The sequence below is a fragment of the Candoia aspera genome, chromosome 6, assembly GCF_035149785.1.
Source record: "Candoia aspera isolate rCanAsp1 chromosome 6, rCanAsp1.hap2, whole genome shotgun sequence".
Lineage (NCBI taxonomy): Eukaryota > Metazoa > Chordata > Lepidosauria > Squamata > Boidae > Candoia > Candoia aspera.
In genome coordinates this window covers 53,812,352-53,826,340 of record NC_086158.1, presented here as the reverse complement: position 1 = coordinate 53,826,340, position 13,989 = coordinate 53,812,352, and the positions used below count along the sequence as shown (strand labels likewise).

The window sequence follows — 13,989 nt, the reverse complement described above, 5'->3', positions numbered from 1 at the left end:
TTCTAAGCCTTGGAGCCGGCGTTGTCATAGACACTTCCGGGTCATGTGGCCAGCATGACGACTCGGAACGCCGTTACCTTCCCGCCGAAGCGGTACCTATTGATCTACTCACATTTGCATGTTTTCGAACTGCTAGGTTGGCAGGAGCTGGGACTAGCAACGGGAGCTCACCCCGCCGCGCGGTTTCGAACCGCCGACCTTCCGATCGACAGCTCAGTGGTTTAACCCACAGCGCCACCGCGTCCCTTCTTGAGTGCCTTGGTCACCTCTATATTCCAGATGCTAACAAAGTGCCCCATAGAATTGCCTTTCCAATCACTGAGAAAAATCCCCAAGTGTTGTCTAGAAATGTCCTGCATCCATCAGGTATGCGGGGTGAGATATCTTAATCAAGCCCTCCTCCCTGTAAAGGCTGGTGGCTCCAGTTAACTTCATCATCATGAGGAAATGATGGGTCCATGATAAGGGGCTGAAGGAAACATCACCCAGAACCTGATGTTTTATCTGCTCTGATGTAATAGCCAGATCTGATGTGACCCAGCTATACGGGTCAGGTCAGTGATTATCTGAGACAAATCCATAGATGCCCATGTATCTGTGTCATCTCCAACCCCAGATAAGAGGAAGTGAAAATTGCCCGGGACTATCAGTCTGGATGAGTCCATAATCACCCTTGCAGTGAGATCAACCTGGAGAGGTGCTGCTGCTATGCAGTTAGGAGGATGGTACAACAGCAGCGAGCCAGCTTGTCCCTTTCACCCAGCCTTGCTAGGCTCTTCTAGTAAACAATTGGTATTCCAATTCTCCAGTTCTGAGGATTAATGTAGTACATGAAACTTGGCTGGGTGGTGAGTAGGACTCCCCTCTCTTCAGCCAGCCAGGTGAATCCATATGCCTTGCTCATGAGATGAGATTGGGGGCCTGAACCAGTGGTTAAGGAGGGGAAAATCCCTTTTCCCACCAAATTGCTACCTCTTAATCAATTGCCCCACTATTCCCCTTTTGCCTTCCTTTCTGCCTGCATCAAAACAAATTTTTGAATTGCAAAATTTCATAGGTTCTTTTAATACTTAAGGTGGTTTGGATAGCATATGGTGTTAAAATTTAAAACTGTAAGTTCAGAAGTGCTCTCAATCTGCACAGTAACTTCAAACTTTTTACCTTTAAAAAAGATACAGATGCAAAACAGAAACAAACAATCCCCACAAATCTAAAATCTAAAATCCAGAATACATAAATATTAAATGTTTGACTCTACATAATATCTAATGCGTACCTAAATACTACAATGAGCATCAATTTCTAAATCAATAATCCTTTACTGAATATGTAACAGGTAATCATTTATTATAAATTAGCACTAACTGAAGTTGTTTAAAATGGTGATTTAATTACAGGACTGTGTAAAACAATTTATCACTGATATTTTTGAAATATGTCTATTCCAGGGTTTCTCAACCAGGGTTCCATGGAACCCTAGGGTTCTGCGAAAGGTCACTAGGGGTTCCCTGGGAGATCACAATTTATTTTAAAAAGTATTTCAAATCTGGGCAACTTCACATTAAAGAGGTAAGTTTCATTATTTTTAGTTTAAGAACACTGTTAATGCATATATACAGGCCTACACATGAAACGAATATAATAATTTTGTAACATCCGGCCTATCTTTGAGCCTGAATGTGCAGGGGTTCCCCAAGGCCTGAAAAATATTTCAAGGATTCCTCCAGGGTCCAAAGGTTGAGAAAGGCTGGTCTATTCAAAGAATGAAAATTTAAAGTTGAATATTGTTACTGTAATAAATGAACTAGCCAGTAGGGGGCAGACCACTCACAACAGAAATGCTAAATTTAAAACAGAAAACGAACTGTGCATTAATAATGCTTTTAAAAGAGTTAACCTTTGGGACAAGCACATAATTCAAATGACGATTTTTTTTGGAAGTATCATAACAATGGGATTTGAGCTTTCTATAAAAACAATTAACAATATTACTGAGATTTGTTTCTCCTCTTCCTAAAAGTAATTCTTAGCGTGCTTTCAGTGATGGCTCCAGTGTGACAAGTAAAAAATTCTATCAGTAATTGTTTTTCGCTATTTAGTAGTATATGGTAAATGGTAAGTTGTAAATATAGGAAGGTTAAAACAGAACATGAAATCATGTAGACCCTCCCCGCAGTCTAAAATGCAGTAGAAAAACTGTACCACATCAGCTTCCAGAATACTTTTAAAGCCCATTTTTACATAAGAAATCACAACCATCATCACCCCAGCTGATATGCAGAAGCTAGCATTTAATTACAGTTAATAGTAATTTCATGTTGAAGGTTAAACTCCAATCCGGAGTTCTTCTGTAAGGACACAGCCAATCCAAGCATTTGTCAGAGCGACAGAAGTCTGAATACACATTGCACACAACAGCCAGGAGCCTAGAGGATACCAAAGGTGCTGATACTGCTGATACCGAAGCTCATTAGTCATTAAAAATTATCTTTATTACAATCAATCTATTTTTACAAATGCAACTTGAAATCAAGATACATAGACAATAAAAATGTGTGATGCTTCCTAATTAAACTTCCAATATATCTCAAATGTTTACAAGCCAGTAATTAAACAAGATTATATGAATTAATAAATAATAACATCTGGTCCAGTTCAAGTATCTATCAATAAATCAGACTTCAGATAGAAACCCTGAAAGCCTAATACTAAACATGAGTTGCAGTCAGTAGGAAAAAAAAAGTCAAGTTTTATGCCTCAGGGCTTAGATTCCTTAGTTTTAAAATGAAAGCTATGTGATGTGAAACCCATAAAAAGTAATAGGTTGAGACAAGTAAAGTATCGCAAGACCTAAGGACTTTCAAATATTTTGCAATCGTTTATAAATAAGGAAGCTTTTTACATAATTATAATAAATAGTCTTTGGATTCTCTTCAGGCTACCCTGTGCATGCCCACCCCCCCCTCTCTTTCTCTCTCATAACCTATACAATTGTAAAGAATTGAGGCAGGAGAAAAGCAAGTCTTTATAAATTTCAGATTTTAGTGTAAGAATTCCAAAGCAAGCTTGCCATTTATGTTGCATAAGCATTTCCCCACCTTTCTGTTTTCTGATAGTATATGCATTCTTCATTGTGTGTGAGATTATTTTCACTAAGATCTACATTAAAACAACACAAATATAGTTATGTTCCCCCTACAGACCAACTGTGTCTTTTCTGTAATACCAGAAGTACAGATATATTACTTTTCCTTGTTATTTTTCCCCTATTTTAATATTTTATCAGCTGCCTTAGAAAATTTTATGTTAAAAGTTGGGATTAAAAGTTTTAAATAAGCAGTAACAACTGATAAAGAGAAGTGTGGTATATGCTTTAAAAATATGCCTGCCTTTCTTTTACAATACCAAGCCAAAAGCTAGGATCTCAAAAGTTCTTGAGTTTATGATTCTGAAATGTGTTATATGTCTCTTATTATATCAAAGTTGAGACATGGAATGTGGATATTTAATGGATTTGAACCCAGATCTTTGACAGCACAGACCTATTAAAAATAAAATAAATGAAGGTACTGGTTCCTCTGCCTTGCAACTAAGAAAAGGATGATAGGAAAACAGGTAATAAATGAGATTTTGGTTGGGAGATCTTCACAACTAAAGATTTTTTTTAATTACGAAGAAAAGGCATCACTGGATAATTAAACAACTTTAGAAGCAGCAAATGATGGAAATAACTCTACTGTATATTTTCTATAAATTTTCAGACTACCTGAACAAGGAACTGGAGCAATTACACTTGCTCTTTCAGTATGGCTCAGGAACTCTTATGTTATCTGGTATTTTATAATATCTTTTATTATAATATCTTTTATAATATCTTATATAAAATATAAGTATTTTATAATATCTTTATGTGATGGCAGTTACCAGCAGTTTTATTGTATCTACTTAAACAAATAAATATGTGCTTTATTTAGTGAAATATGCATGAACCTTTCACACACACACACACACACACACACACACAGTATGTTGGGCAGCTATATAATTAATGTAAATTTATGGAAATTAAATTTTAAGGCAGTTCTAATAAGGGCTGTAATGTTTAGTTGATTCATAACAGAACACTTGATCAGTTAAAAATATGTCTGATTTTCTGAACTAATTAAAATTGTGTATTATATACAGATATGTACGTGTCCCATCATGGCACTTAAAGCAGCATAGATAAGGTTTTGAACAGCTTCTCATCTATAGAAGTATTATTTTACTCCTGTGCAAATATATCAAAATTTAAGAAATAATGGATTTAAAAGAAATTAGCTTTAAGAAACATGGAAGAAAATAGAGAGTAAGACTAGCAGGGAAAATATTTGCATAGTAGACGTTTCCTTATTTTAGAGTTCTGAAATACGTTCAGGAATTGAAAATAGAAGGGCGTCTCCAATTTTGTCCACTTCAATACAAATGATACACTCTTTTTGAAAATATGTATCATGAACTGCCATGTACCAGACAAGGACAGTGCTGTCCCCAGAGAAACAGTATCATCAGCAGTAGCGTAATGGCTTACTGTAAGGTACTTTCAAGTGCTGTGGTTCATTACTGAGCATGGCGACTGAACAAACATACTGTTGCAAAGTTTTCATTTAGACCATTTCTTTTTCAGATAAGCCTCACTCACTGACCAACTGAGGTTGTAACACAAGTAATACTGAGAAAATCCCTGAGAATTCTGATTTAGAGAGAACAGTATCCATTACGGAGATACGGATGCTACTACTTACAGGTATGTCACTTCTGCTTTACTATACTGCAGGGATTATATTTTTAATGGTGCTCTCAGTGTGAGTGCCAAAAAAAGTTCACTATGCTTTCCTTTCTTTAGCAAAGTGCAAACTAAAGGTGCATCATTGACATCAGCAAAAAAAATCAGCAAGTTTTCAATTTGATAAAAAAAATCATAGCCTTTTCTCCTCAAAGTGAGGAACAATCCCAGTATCATCTTGTGCTGAACTGTTTTCTTTTTCATTCATCTTCAGATTCTCTTCTGCAAGCTGCGATAGGTACTTCTGTAGAACAAGATGTTTTTATAATAGTTAACAATTAAATTGCCTAATATACAATATGCATTTCCATGTAACATTTAATCATGTCAAGGATCAAAAAGGAAGTACAAACCTAATAATTAGTCCCAGTGACAGAACCAGCATAAGTTGCTGAGAGATCCTAGCACAATATAATTTTGATAATGTGTTTTACAATAATGAAAAAGTTACAATTTGCATTGAAACTTTTAATAGGAGGATTAATGGGTTTCTCTTAGGCTAGATAATGTGAAATGTGCTCTGGAGAACAATGATTTGAATACATCTGCTAAAAAGTTGGTGATTGTTTCATGTCTTACACTTCTTTTGAAGCAGTGTTGCCAAAAGAGTATTCAGGAATACTTTTAAATTATATTTTGTTTAAGTGCAGATTTAGTTTCACTTTTGTACATATTTAGGATGTTCCTCTACTTAGAATGCAAAATGTGAAAGGTAAGTATAAGCAAGGCCTTCTCAAAATAGTGACTTTACAATATTTTAAAAAATCTAATAGAAGGGAGGACAGATAATGCCTATGACCACTGATGTTAAAAACAGCCCCAAATCTACAGTGAGCAGAAAATGTTTCACCTATTTCTGGAAAGTTCCCAACTCCCTTGTGTATGATTGTTGATCAAAATAAGGCAACAACCACTTATGAGCCATAGATAGTATCATCTCTCTCATTTTTTAGGTATGAGCACTCTTCACCACTCGGAGTATTCAACCCCAGTGCTTGCTTGCTTATTTATTTGTTTGTTAAATTTATAACGCTGCCTGATCCCACTGTGACTCTTGACAGTGTACAATATTAAAACAATTCCAAAGTACAAACAAAAGAACAACAGATGTTTGGGGGGAAATGTCAGCCTCTAAACAGAGCTATATAACACACAAGGGACTTGCCACCCACTCTAGCCCAAGGCCTGGGAGCAGAGCCAGGTTTTGAAGGCTCTTTTAAGCAAGGTCTGGGTGGGGGCGAAATGGCAGAGCAATGCTACTGGTGCAAAGTAGGGCCTTTGGAACAACTGTGCATTTAATTAGAAGTTAGATTCAGTGGAAGTGTGCGCGCACACACAAAAGAAGCTGATACTCTAAGCCCTTCTTGTAAAGAAGCCCTGCCAAAGAAATGACACTTACTTCACACTCTTAAAAACAGATTCATCTGTTGCTTAGGTTTATTAAAACCATTAATGTGTACAGATCTTAATGAGCAAGTGCACATTTATCCAGCTATGTAAAACTGCTTTGGTCTTGGATTTACTGGCTGCCCTAAAGAGGCACCAAGAATTCTAAAGGCAAGCCTTTCACCTGTTCCCATCTCCTTTTTCACTTAGGCTTGTATATGACTTATTACCATGCTGTGTACAGCATCCTGTATTAACTTGCAGCATGCACTTCATGCTCTAGAGAAAGGCCAAGGTGAGGTGAGAATCTTCTCTTGATCTCTAATGATATGATGTGTAAAAATTCTTCAGATGTGCAACTAGGGAATTAAACTCTAAATTTTAGCATTTAGTTTAGTGCTTCCGAACTTACGTTCTGCAAAATACCCATGCTTCCCAAACAATGTAAATGTATTCTGTGAGTTGTCTGGATCTACTCAGCTTTTACTAACCAAACAAGCACTTACCATGAATGAATAGAATATTTTAAAGGCCCTCTCCAAACCTCTGAAATAACTGGGAAAAATCATTGTTAGAAGAGAGTGTAAACTTTTAAGTGAAAAGGTGGTGGGAGTCCTACTACCTTTTCCTTCAGCACTCTGAAAGAGGATTTTCAGCATTCACTACAGGGGAGGCCAAATATTGAAAAAGATTCCATGTCAGACTGATTCTAACACATGTCATTCCAGATGGCACACACCATTATCTGCATGCTCATTCATCCCATTATGTTTTTAAAGTTGAAGGGTTAAATGTAAGAGGGGAAAAGTGCATTATTAAAGCATGAAACAGACATAGGTATTTCTTATAAAAGATGGTTTGGTGGTCCAAATTGTCTTGCAAAAATTTTAAGAAACAACTGTTCTAGTTGGCTTCTCATTTTAGATTTAATAGAAAGCCTAGTTTATGACTGAGAAGTATGGAATATCCACCATGCTCATAACATATGAAAATGATAATATGAGCTTCAGTATGTCATGGAAACCAGTTGTGGAAAACTACATTTGAAAGTGAAAAAACATTTTTGCCTTCTTTCTGCTAGGTTTACCTTTTTTCTTTTTTACAACTCCTTTTATCCAAAACATAATTTCTTCAAAACAGAAGAACACAACACAGAATAGTAATTTTAATCTAGGTGTTTGTAAGTCACTGTTTTGTATCACCTGCCTAAATTTATTTCCTTTTTTTACATGAAGGACACGTACATGAAGGGCAAAGATCTTCAAAGCTCTAAGGGGTGAAGAGCAGTGTATGGTTTATACACTGTTGAAGCTTGGAAAAAATCTGGTAAAATAATATCTTGATTAAAATGAAGAAAAAGGAACAACCCAAGGAGGAAACTGGATATCAGGATGTAATACTGCCTTGTGTTTGTGGAAGGTTATAAATAGTGGGTTGAAGAGAAGAGGTGCTAATTCACTTGGGAAAACTTCAATGTGATCTGCTGCAAGTTTAAAGCAGCCACATAACCCAGCAGACTCTGGAGGATGCAAGCAGATACTACTGTCGTAGACTGAAATGCCAAAATAGAGTGTGAGGTGATCTTGCCTGCTGATAAGAACACTGGAAAATCCAGTATAAGTCCAAGAAATCTCAAGAAGTGGGAACAAATTAACTGAAATTTCTTGAGGTTGACACAAAAGTGCAAGCAGGCTAGATCTAATATATCTCTGGCATTAACAAGTACTTCTGTCTTTGAAGGAGCTGCCAGAAGCTAACTACTGAAGTAATGAAAAACTTATCTCACTTGAAAGTATTAAGTGGGCCTCCACAACTGTGATGCATTTTAATACTCTTTGGCTGGGGTTGAAAGACCAAAGAGAAGCATCTTGAACTGAAACATACTCCCCAGTAATAAACGAAGACACCAACAATGGTCTGTCCAGATTCATTGTATGGATGCAGATGTCCTTCATTAGAGGTGAGAATACTTGAAATCAGTGGGATAAAGAATTAGCCTGAGGACACTTGTTTCAAGCTGTGAAATAACAATAATAAACCTCCCCTTCTACCTCAAATAGAGGCAGGATATCTATTGCTCCTTTGCACAACAGAGTGGTTACTTTGGTCTGCATGGCAAGACGGGGGGAGGTCTGACAAAAGTATAGTACTGTGAAGGCCCCTGGAACTTGAAAGCATAGCTCTGTTTATTGTGATAAAAGCCTAATGTTCTCTAGTTTTTAATGCCCACTTAAAAAAAAGAGTGAAGACAATCTAAAAAGTTTATTGCTATAGTTGTGAACCGTGAATTCAAGTAAAAAGTGATGCTTGGATCTATGAAGTTGAATTAGAAAATCCAAAATATGCTGCCTCTTGTTATTGTTTTTATATAAAGTAAAGGTAAAGGTTTCCCCTGACATTAAGTCCAGTCGTGTCCGACTCTAGGGGGCGGTGCTCATCTCCATTTCAAAGCTGAAGAGCCGGCGTTTGTCCGTAGACACTTCTGTGGTCACGTGGCCGGCATGACTAAACGGAATGCCGTTACCTGCCCGCCAAGCGGTGCCTATTAATCTACTCACATTTGCATGTTTTCAAACTGCTAGGTTGGCAGGAGCTGGGACTAGCGACGGGAGCTCACCCTGTCACGCGGATTCGACCTTCCGATCGGCAAGCTCAGCAGCTCAGTGGTTTAACCCGCAGCGCCACCACGTCCCTTGTTTTTATTTATATTTATTTATACACACACACACACACACCTACCTACCTACCTATAAAGAAATTGACTGGAGGATTGGTTTTAAGCATCAAAAGAAGCTCCTTGTCACCAGAAGGTATTGCATAAGAAGCTCTGTACTGTGCTAAATTCTACCTCACTGTCTGTCACTGAATGAAACAGTGACAATCTTTTGAGTTTTCAGTTTAATATTGATTCCTTAACCAATTCAGAAAAGTGCAATCATGCATGGAGACAGAACAGCATAGTTACCAATTTCTCCCATAAAAAGACTTGATAATGGCCCATATTGACCTTGGTATTTAACTATCTAACCCATACAGTTTCTACAATACTCCTCCTCAGCCACCACCACTGTGATAGAATTGAGCTGGGGGAGACACAACACTGCAGCAAAGAACAGTGATGATGCATGTACCGTAGGAGAATACATGTTCAGGCTAAAGATCTTGCATGTAGCATTAATAGTTTGGAAAAATTAATAAACTGAATAAAATAATAATTTGTTACCTGAAGATTTTTATAGTGAACAGTACTTCTACAATGATGAATTTTTGCTGCCTCTTCATTTGTGTAGAAAAGTCCACAAAGTTTGCAGTAGTAGCCAGTTCTGGGAACAACAAATTCCACTCCTATTTAAAAAAATGAATTATAATTATTAGGAATAAATATAAAAAAAAAAACCTGCCTAGGAGAAAAAATGTTGAATTTAGCTTGGTGTCAATTTGAATCTAATAAACTACCATTACCATTTAATAGCTTGCCTAATAGTATCATTTTTCATGCTTCCACTTCTAATTATTTCAACGAGTAAAGGTGCTATCTACCTAATTATTTTCATCTTGTGGTTTTTACATGTATTAAATTCAATGTATAACATTTGAGCCATTTTACATTAGAAGACAACCATGGAGATATGTAAAGATTCATTTTCAATTGTAATTTAATCAATTTATAAAATTGGAGGAAGAAGATTCCACATGCCAAGATCTGCATTTCTTTAAAAAAATCTGGACAAAGCATGATAGCCCCTTTCTTTCCTTGTCCATTTTTTCTTCCTTTAGAGAAAAGAGGTTTTTAGGTCCAACTGTTAGAAGGAAAGCTTACAGCTGAAAATAACTAAATTTATCCTCTGTTTCTAAAGATTGGAAGGGAAAAAAAGAAGTGAGAAATTCCATTTCCTTTTATGCTGAGATTCTTTTTCTTTTATAGTACAGTAGTTCTGCCCTGGGGAAACAGATGGAAATCCAGCAGTTGGATCATCAATCAAATCTAAGGTTACTTAGCATTTTAAAGTGACTATTCAATGCTTTCAATATTCGTCTCTCCCTTTAGTTTTTGTATTGGGGTTCCTTAAAACTTTGTTCTTGGGTTCCTAATACCTTCTCTACACACTATTCAAGCTGATCATAAAATCCAATCAGTACCATTCATCCATACTCCTTTAATCCTTACCTGCCTCACTTTACCTGGATTGGTGTTTCCAATTAAGTTTTTAACATTTCAATTTAAATATGCAATATGCAGAAAATTGAACTTCTCCTTGACGATCACCATTTCCATAGATGATATCAGTACCATCATCATCCATTCTAAGAGCTAAGCAGAAAGATGTGTCTATGGAGTTCTTGGTGCCCTCTGAACCTTGTTGTTTTCTTGCAGACATTTCATTGCCAGACTAGGCAACATCTTTGGTACACACAGAGTCGTGTCTATATTTTGTTTCTTCAATCTACTTTTCTTGCTTACTCACTCACATTAGGCTACTTCCCTGTAGTTTATTAGCAAAAATCAACTGATTTCTCTCTTATCAGAGAAAAGTAGTCATGCTTTTGTTATCACTCATCTTGATTACTGAAATCTAACTCTGTCAAGAACTGGATATATCACATTGCATATTTAAGCAACTAGACATCTGTGATTTTCAAGTTCTGTCTAACGACATTACTTACTTGGGCCTGGAGTTTTAAATAAAGATGGAAAGCTTCTCTGAGTAAACTTGGACACATTATTTTGCAAGATAAAGATATTGTAAGAAGTTACATTATATGTGAATCACTTCTAATTAGACATACCTAGTGGAATGTTGAGCTCCGTAAACACATTTTCTTGTTCCCACGATGGTGAAAAATATGATTTTTTTGATTCAACTTCTGGGAAATCAGGAGTTTTTATTTCTGGATACCTACAATTTGCTTTAAAAGCAGAAGAACAATTTGAATAAAACTAGTTTGTTAACATGCAGATAAGCCTACAATACTAACCCACAAAACATTTTCTAGATCACTCAGGGATACTTTCACATGATGTTCTCCAAAATTACTATGTTTTGTTCCATCTACTTTTTTTTAAGAATGTATGTGAAGTTGTTAAATTGTTGCATTCCATTATTTTGGGGATTGTAATCTTGGTTTGTTTTTTTCCCATAGATCTCAAAAAACACAAATTGCAAGTACCATAAAACACAACGGTCCTAAAGCACAAATTGCAGATATAGCCTAGTGATCTAAAAAGTCTAAATCACTATTTAGACTTTTCTGGGATATACTCCTATTAAGTGAAATATTCTGGGGTATTCTGCTATTAAGTAAAAAGTTCCTGTAGGAGGCTTCTGTCTAATTGTTTATTTTATTACAAACAAAAATATTCTGAAAGTGTGGGGCCACAACTGAAAAATTCCATGAAGACAGATCTTTAATTCCACACTTCCTTTTCAAGCCAGCAGCTGCTCATTATTTTATTCCATATAAGCACAAGTTAATAGTTAAATTATGATAACCATGAATAAAACAATAAATCTATGAGCAATTACTGCAAAGAGATGAAAAGGAACCTTTAGCAAGCTGAGATGGTTCCAAAAATAAAAGCAGGATCAGCTTCTAACATGTGGCTAACAACAAGGAATATGTCCTAAGTACTTGCTTGGCTGGTTAGTAGATGTCCCCCTGCCATCTTGTCAGCGTGCTTTAAATTTTGGACTGTGGCTATTTGCTTGTTCATGTTCACCGGGCAACAGGACAATTCCCTCTGGAGGCTGTCTGCTCTAATGGGACTTCCCTGCCCCAAGAGCATTATCATCAATGGCCCTGGGGGGAAATCCTTTAGTTTGTTTTAAAGTAATAGTTCATCTATTTAAAATTGTTTATGTGCTTGTAAGCTGCTTGGAAGGACTATTGCCCTGAAATGGGAGATATAAATAATTAGAATAATAAATAAAAGTTGAAACCTGTTTGGAATTAGAGGAAGCTGCAAAAGCCACTGCCACGTGAATGCTCTTTTCCTTTTTCCTTGCTTCAGATAACTATTGACTCAGCAAGAACTGATTCTGCACACTGTTGCAGTTAAAACACCTAGTCCTAGAGAAAAGGTTGCCTGTCGTCTCTTAAGCATCTTACCCTCTGAAGTGAAGCAGAAAAAAAGAGTCAGGCATTTTTTGTTTTGGGACGGTATCTTGCTCTCTGGCGAATGCTTTGAGCATAGTCAAGTGATAAGGGCAATGGAAAGGAAGGGGTGCCTCTGGTTCTCAACACGATTCTATTTTTCTTGTCCTCTGTAGCCCAAAGCCTGCAAAAGAAGATGCTGAAATCCTTCCCAGAGTTTGTTCTGGAGAAAGAAGCCCCCTGCTTTAAATAAGACTGCCTATTGAGCAATTCATATGACATAATAAAAAAAAAAGGGCAAACAGCTGTAGAACGTTGGCTTTCTTTCTATTGGTGTGCATCCATCAGCGAAGCACAATCTGCTACTACTGGAGGCTGCATCATCTCTTTACATCTACAAGCAATTTTGACCACAAAGCAAATGGCAAGAGATAGACAAGTGGAAGGGGAATGCTGCTTTTCCACCCTCACATTTCTCCATAAAGCAAGCTTTTACTTCAGATACAACAGACTGTTAGCACTCACTGAAAGCTGGGTATTAGCCCATACCTAGCATCCAAGACAACTACATGATGGACAGTTTTCATTTTAATGGGATGTTCTGCTACTTAATTATTCAATTTTCTTTCAGCACCCTGCTTATGTTCAGGAGCATATCCCCTAACAAGGGCTCCTGCTGACTTCAAATCTTCAACAAATACTAATAAAAAAAGAATAATTCTGTAACATAGAAAATGTCATACTGAACACATTTTCCATGCAGTAAATTGTGAGAAGTCATGGAATAAATAATCTTGCTGACATTCTGATCAGACCTGTATTTTGGCAGCATTTCAAAATACAGGTAGTCCTTGCTTAATTACCACAATTGGACCGGAATTTCAGTCACTAAGCGACCTGGTCATTAAGTGAATCACTGCAGTCATTAAGTGAACCACATAGTCATTAAGCAAATCACATGGTCCTTTGATTTTGCTTGCCAGAAGCCAGCTGGGAAGGTCAAAAATGGTGATCGTGTGACCACGGGACGCTGCAATGGTCGTAAATGCAAAGTAGTTGCCAAGTGCCTGAACCGCAATCACATGACCGCGGGACGCTACAACAGTTGTAAGTGTGAGAACCGACGGTAAGTCAGTTTTTTCAGCTCTATCATAAGTCCAAACCATCACTAAACGAATGGTGGTTAAGTGAAGACTACCTGTGTGGTTTTACATCTAACAATAGCATCTATTTTGGTTCTCAGGATGGGTGCAAACGTGCATCTATTTTCTGCCTGTCCTGGCAAGCACTATGCAGATAGATTTATATGAAAAAACAAAACTTGAGATAGCCGTTTAGTTTTACAGTATGTTAAACTACCAATTTTTAATTTTAAAAAATATTAAAAATTAAGGCAGGGTGTCTGGCAAATGCCAAAAATTTGTCGGCAGACATACTCTCAGTCACCACACTGGGATCTAGACCATAACACAGTCAACTCTAATTCTGAGGTGGTCCTTAAACACTGTTTTTTGGTGCTGAATTTTGAAAAAATAAAAATATCATGTGAACCTAGCACAGCAGCCTAAAATTTTATATGAAGACTAAGATGCCAGAGGTTTTTATATTCTGAAAAAAATGTTTTGATATTTTATCATTTTAAAATACTCTGACCCCTCATGAAAAGCTATCAAAGAATTACAAGA

General features: G+C 36.8%; 1 protein-coding gene across 1 annotated transcript in view; it reads right to left on the bottom strand.

Moving 5' to 3' along the window:
- Positions 1-4,369: 4,369 nt before the first annotated feature.
- RBM20 (RNA binding motif protein 20) overlaps positions 4,370-13,989 on the bottom strand; it is an 85,134-nt gene continuing 75,514 nt past the window's right edge. The window contains exons 11-13 of the mRNA XM_063307804.1: positions 11,000-11,119; positions 9,435-9,556; positions 4,370-5,069 (exon numbers count right to left, since the gene is read on the bottom strand). Coding sequence (XP_063163874.1) covers positions 4,959-5,069; positions 9,435-9,556; positions 11,000-11,119 — 353 coding nt within the window. The 3' untranslated portion in view covers positions 4,370-4,958. The remainder of the gene's footprint in view (positions 5,070-9,434; positions 9,557-10,999; positions 11,120-13,989) is intronic.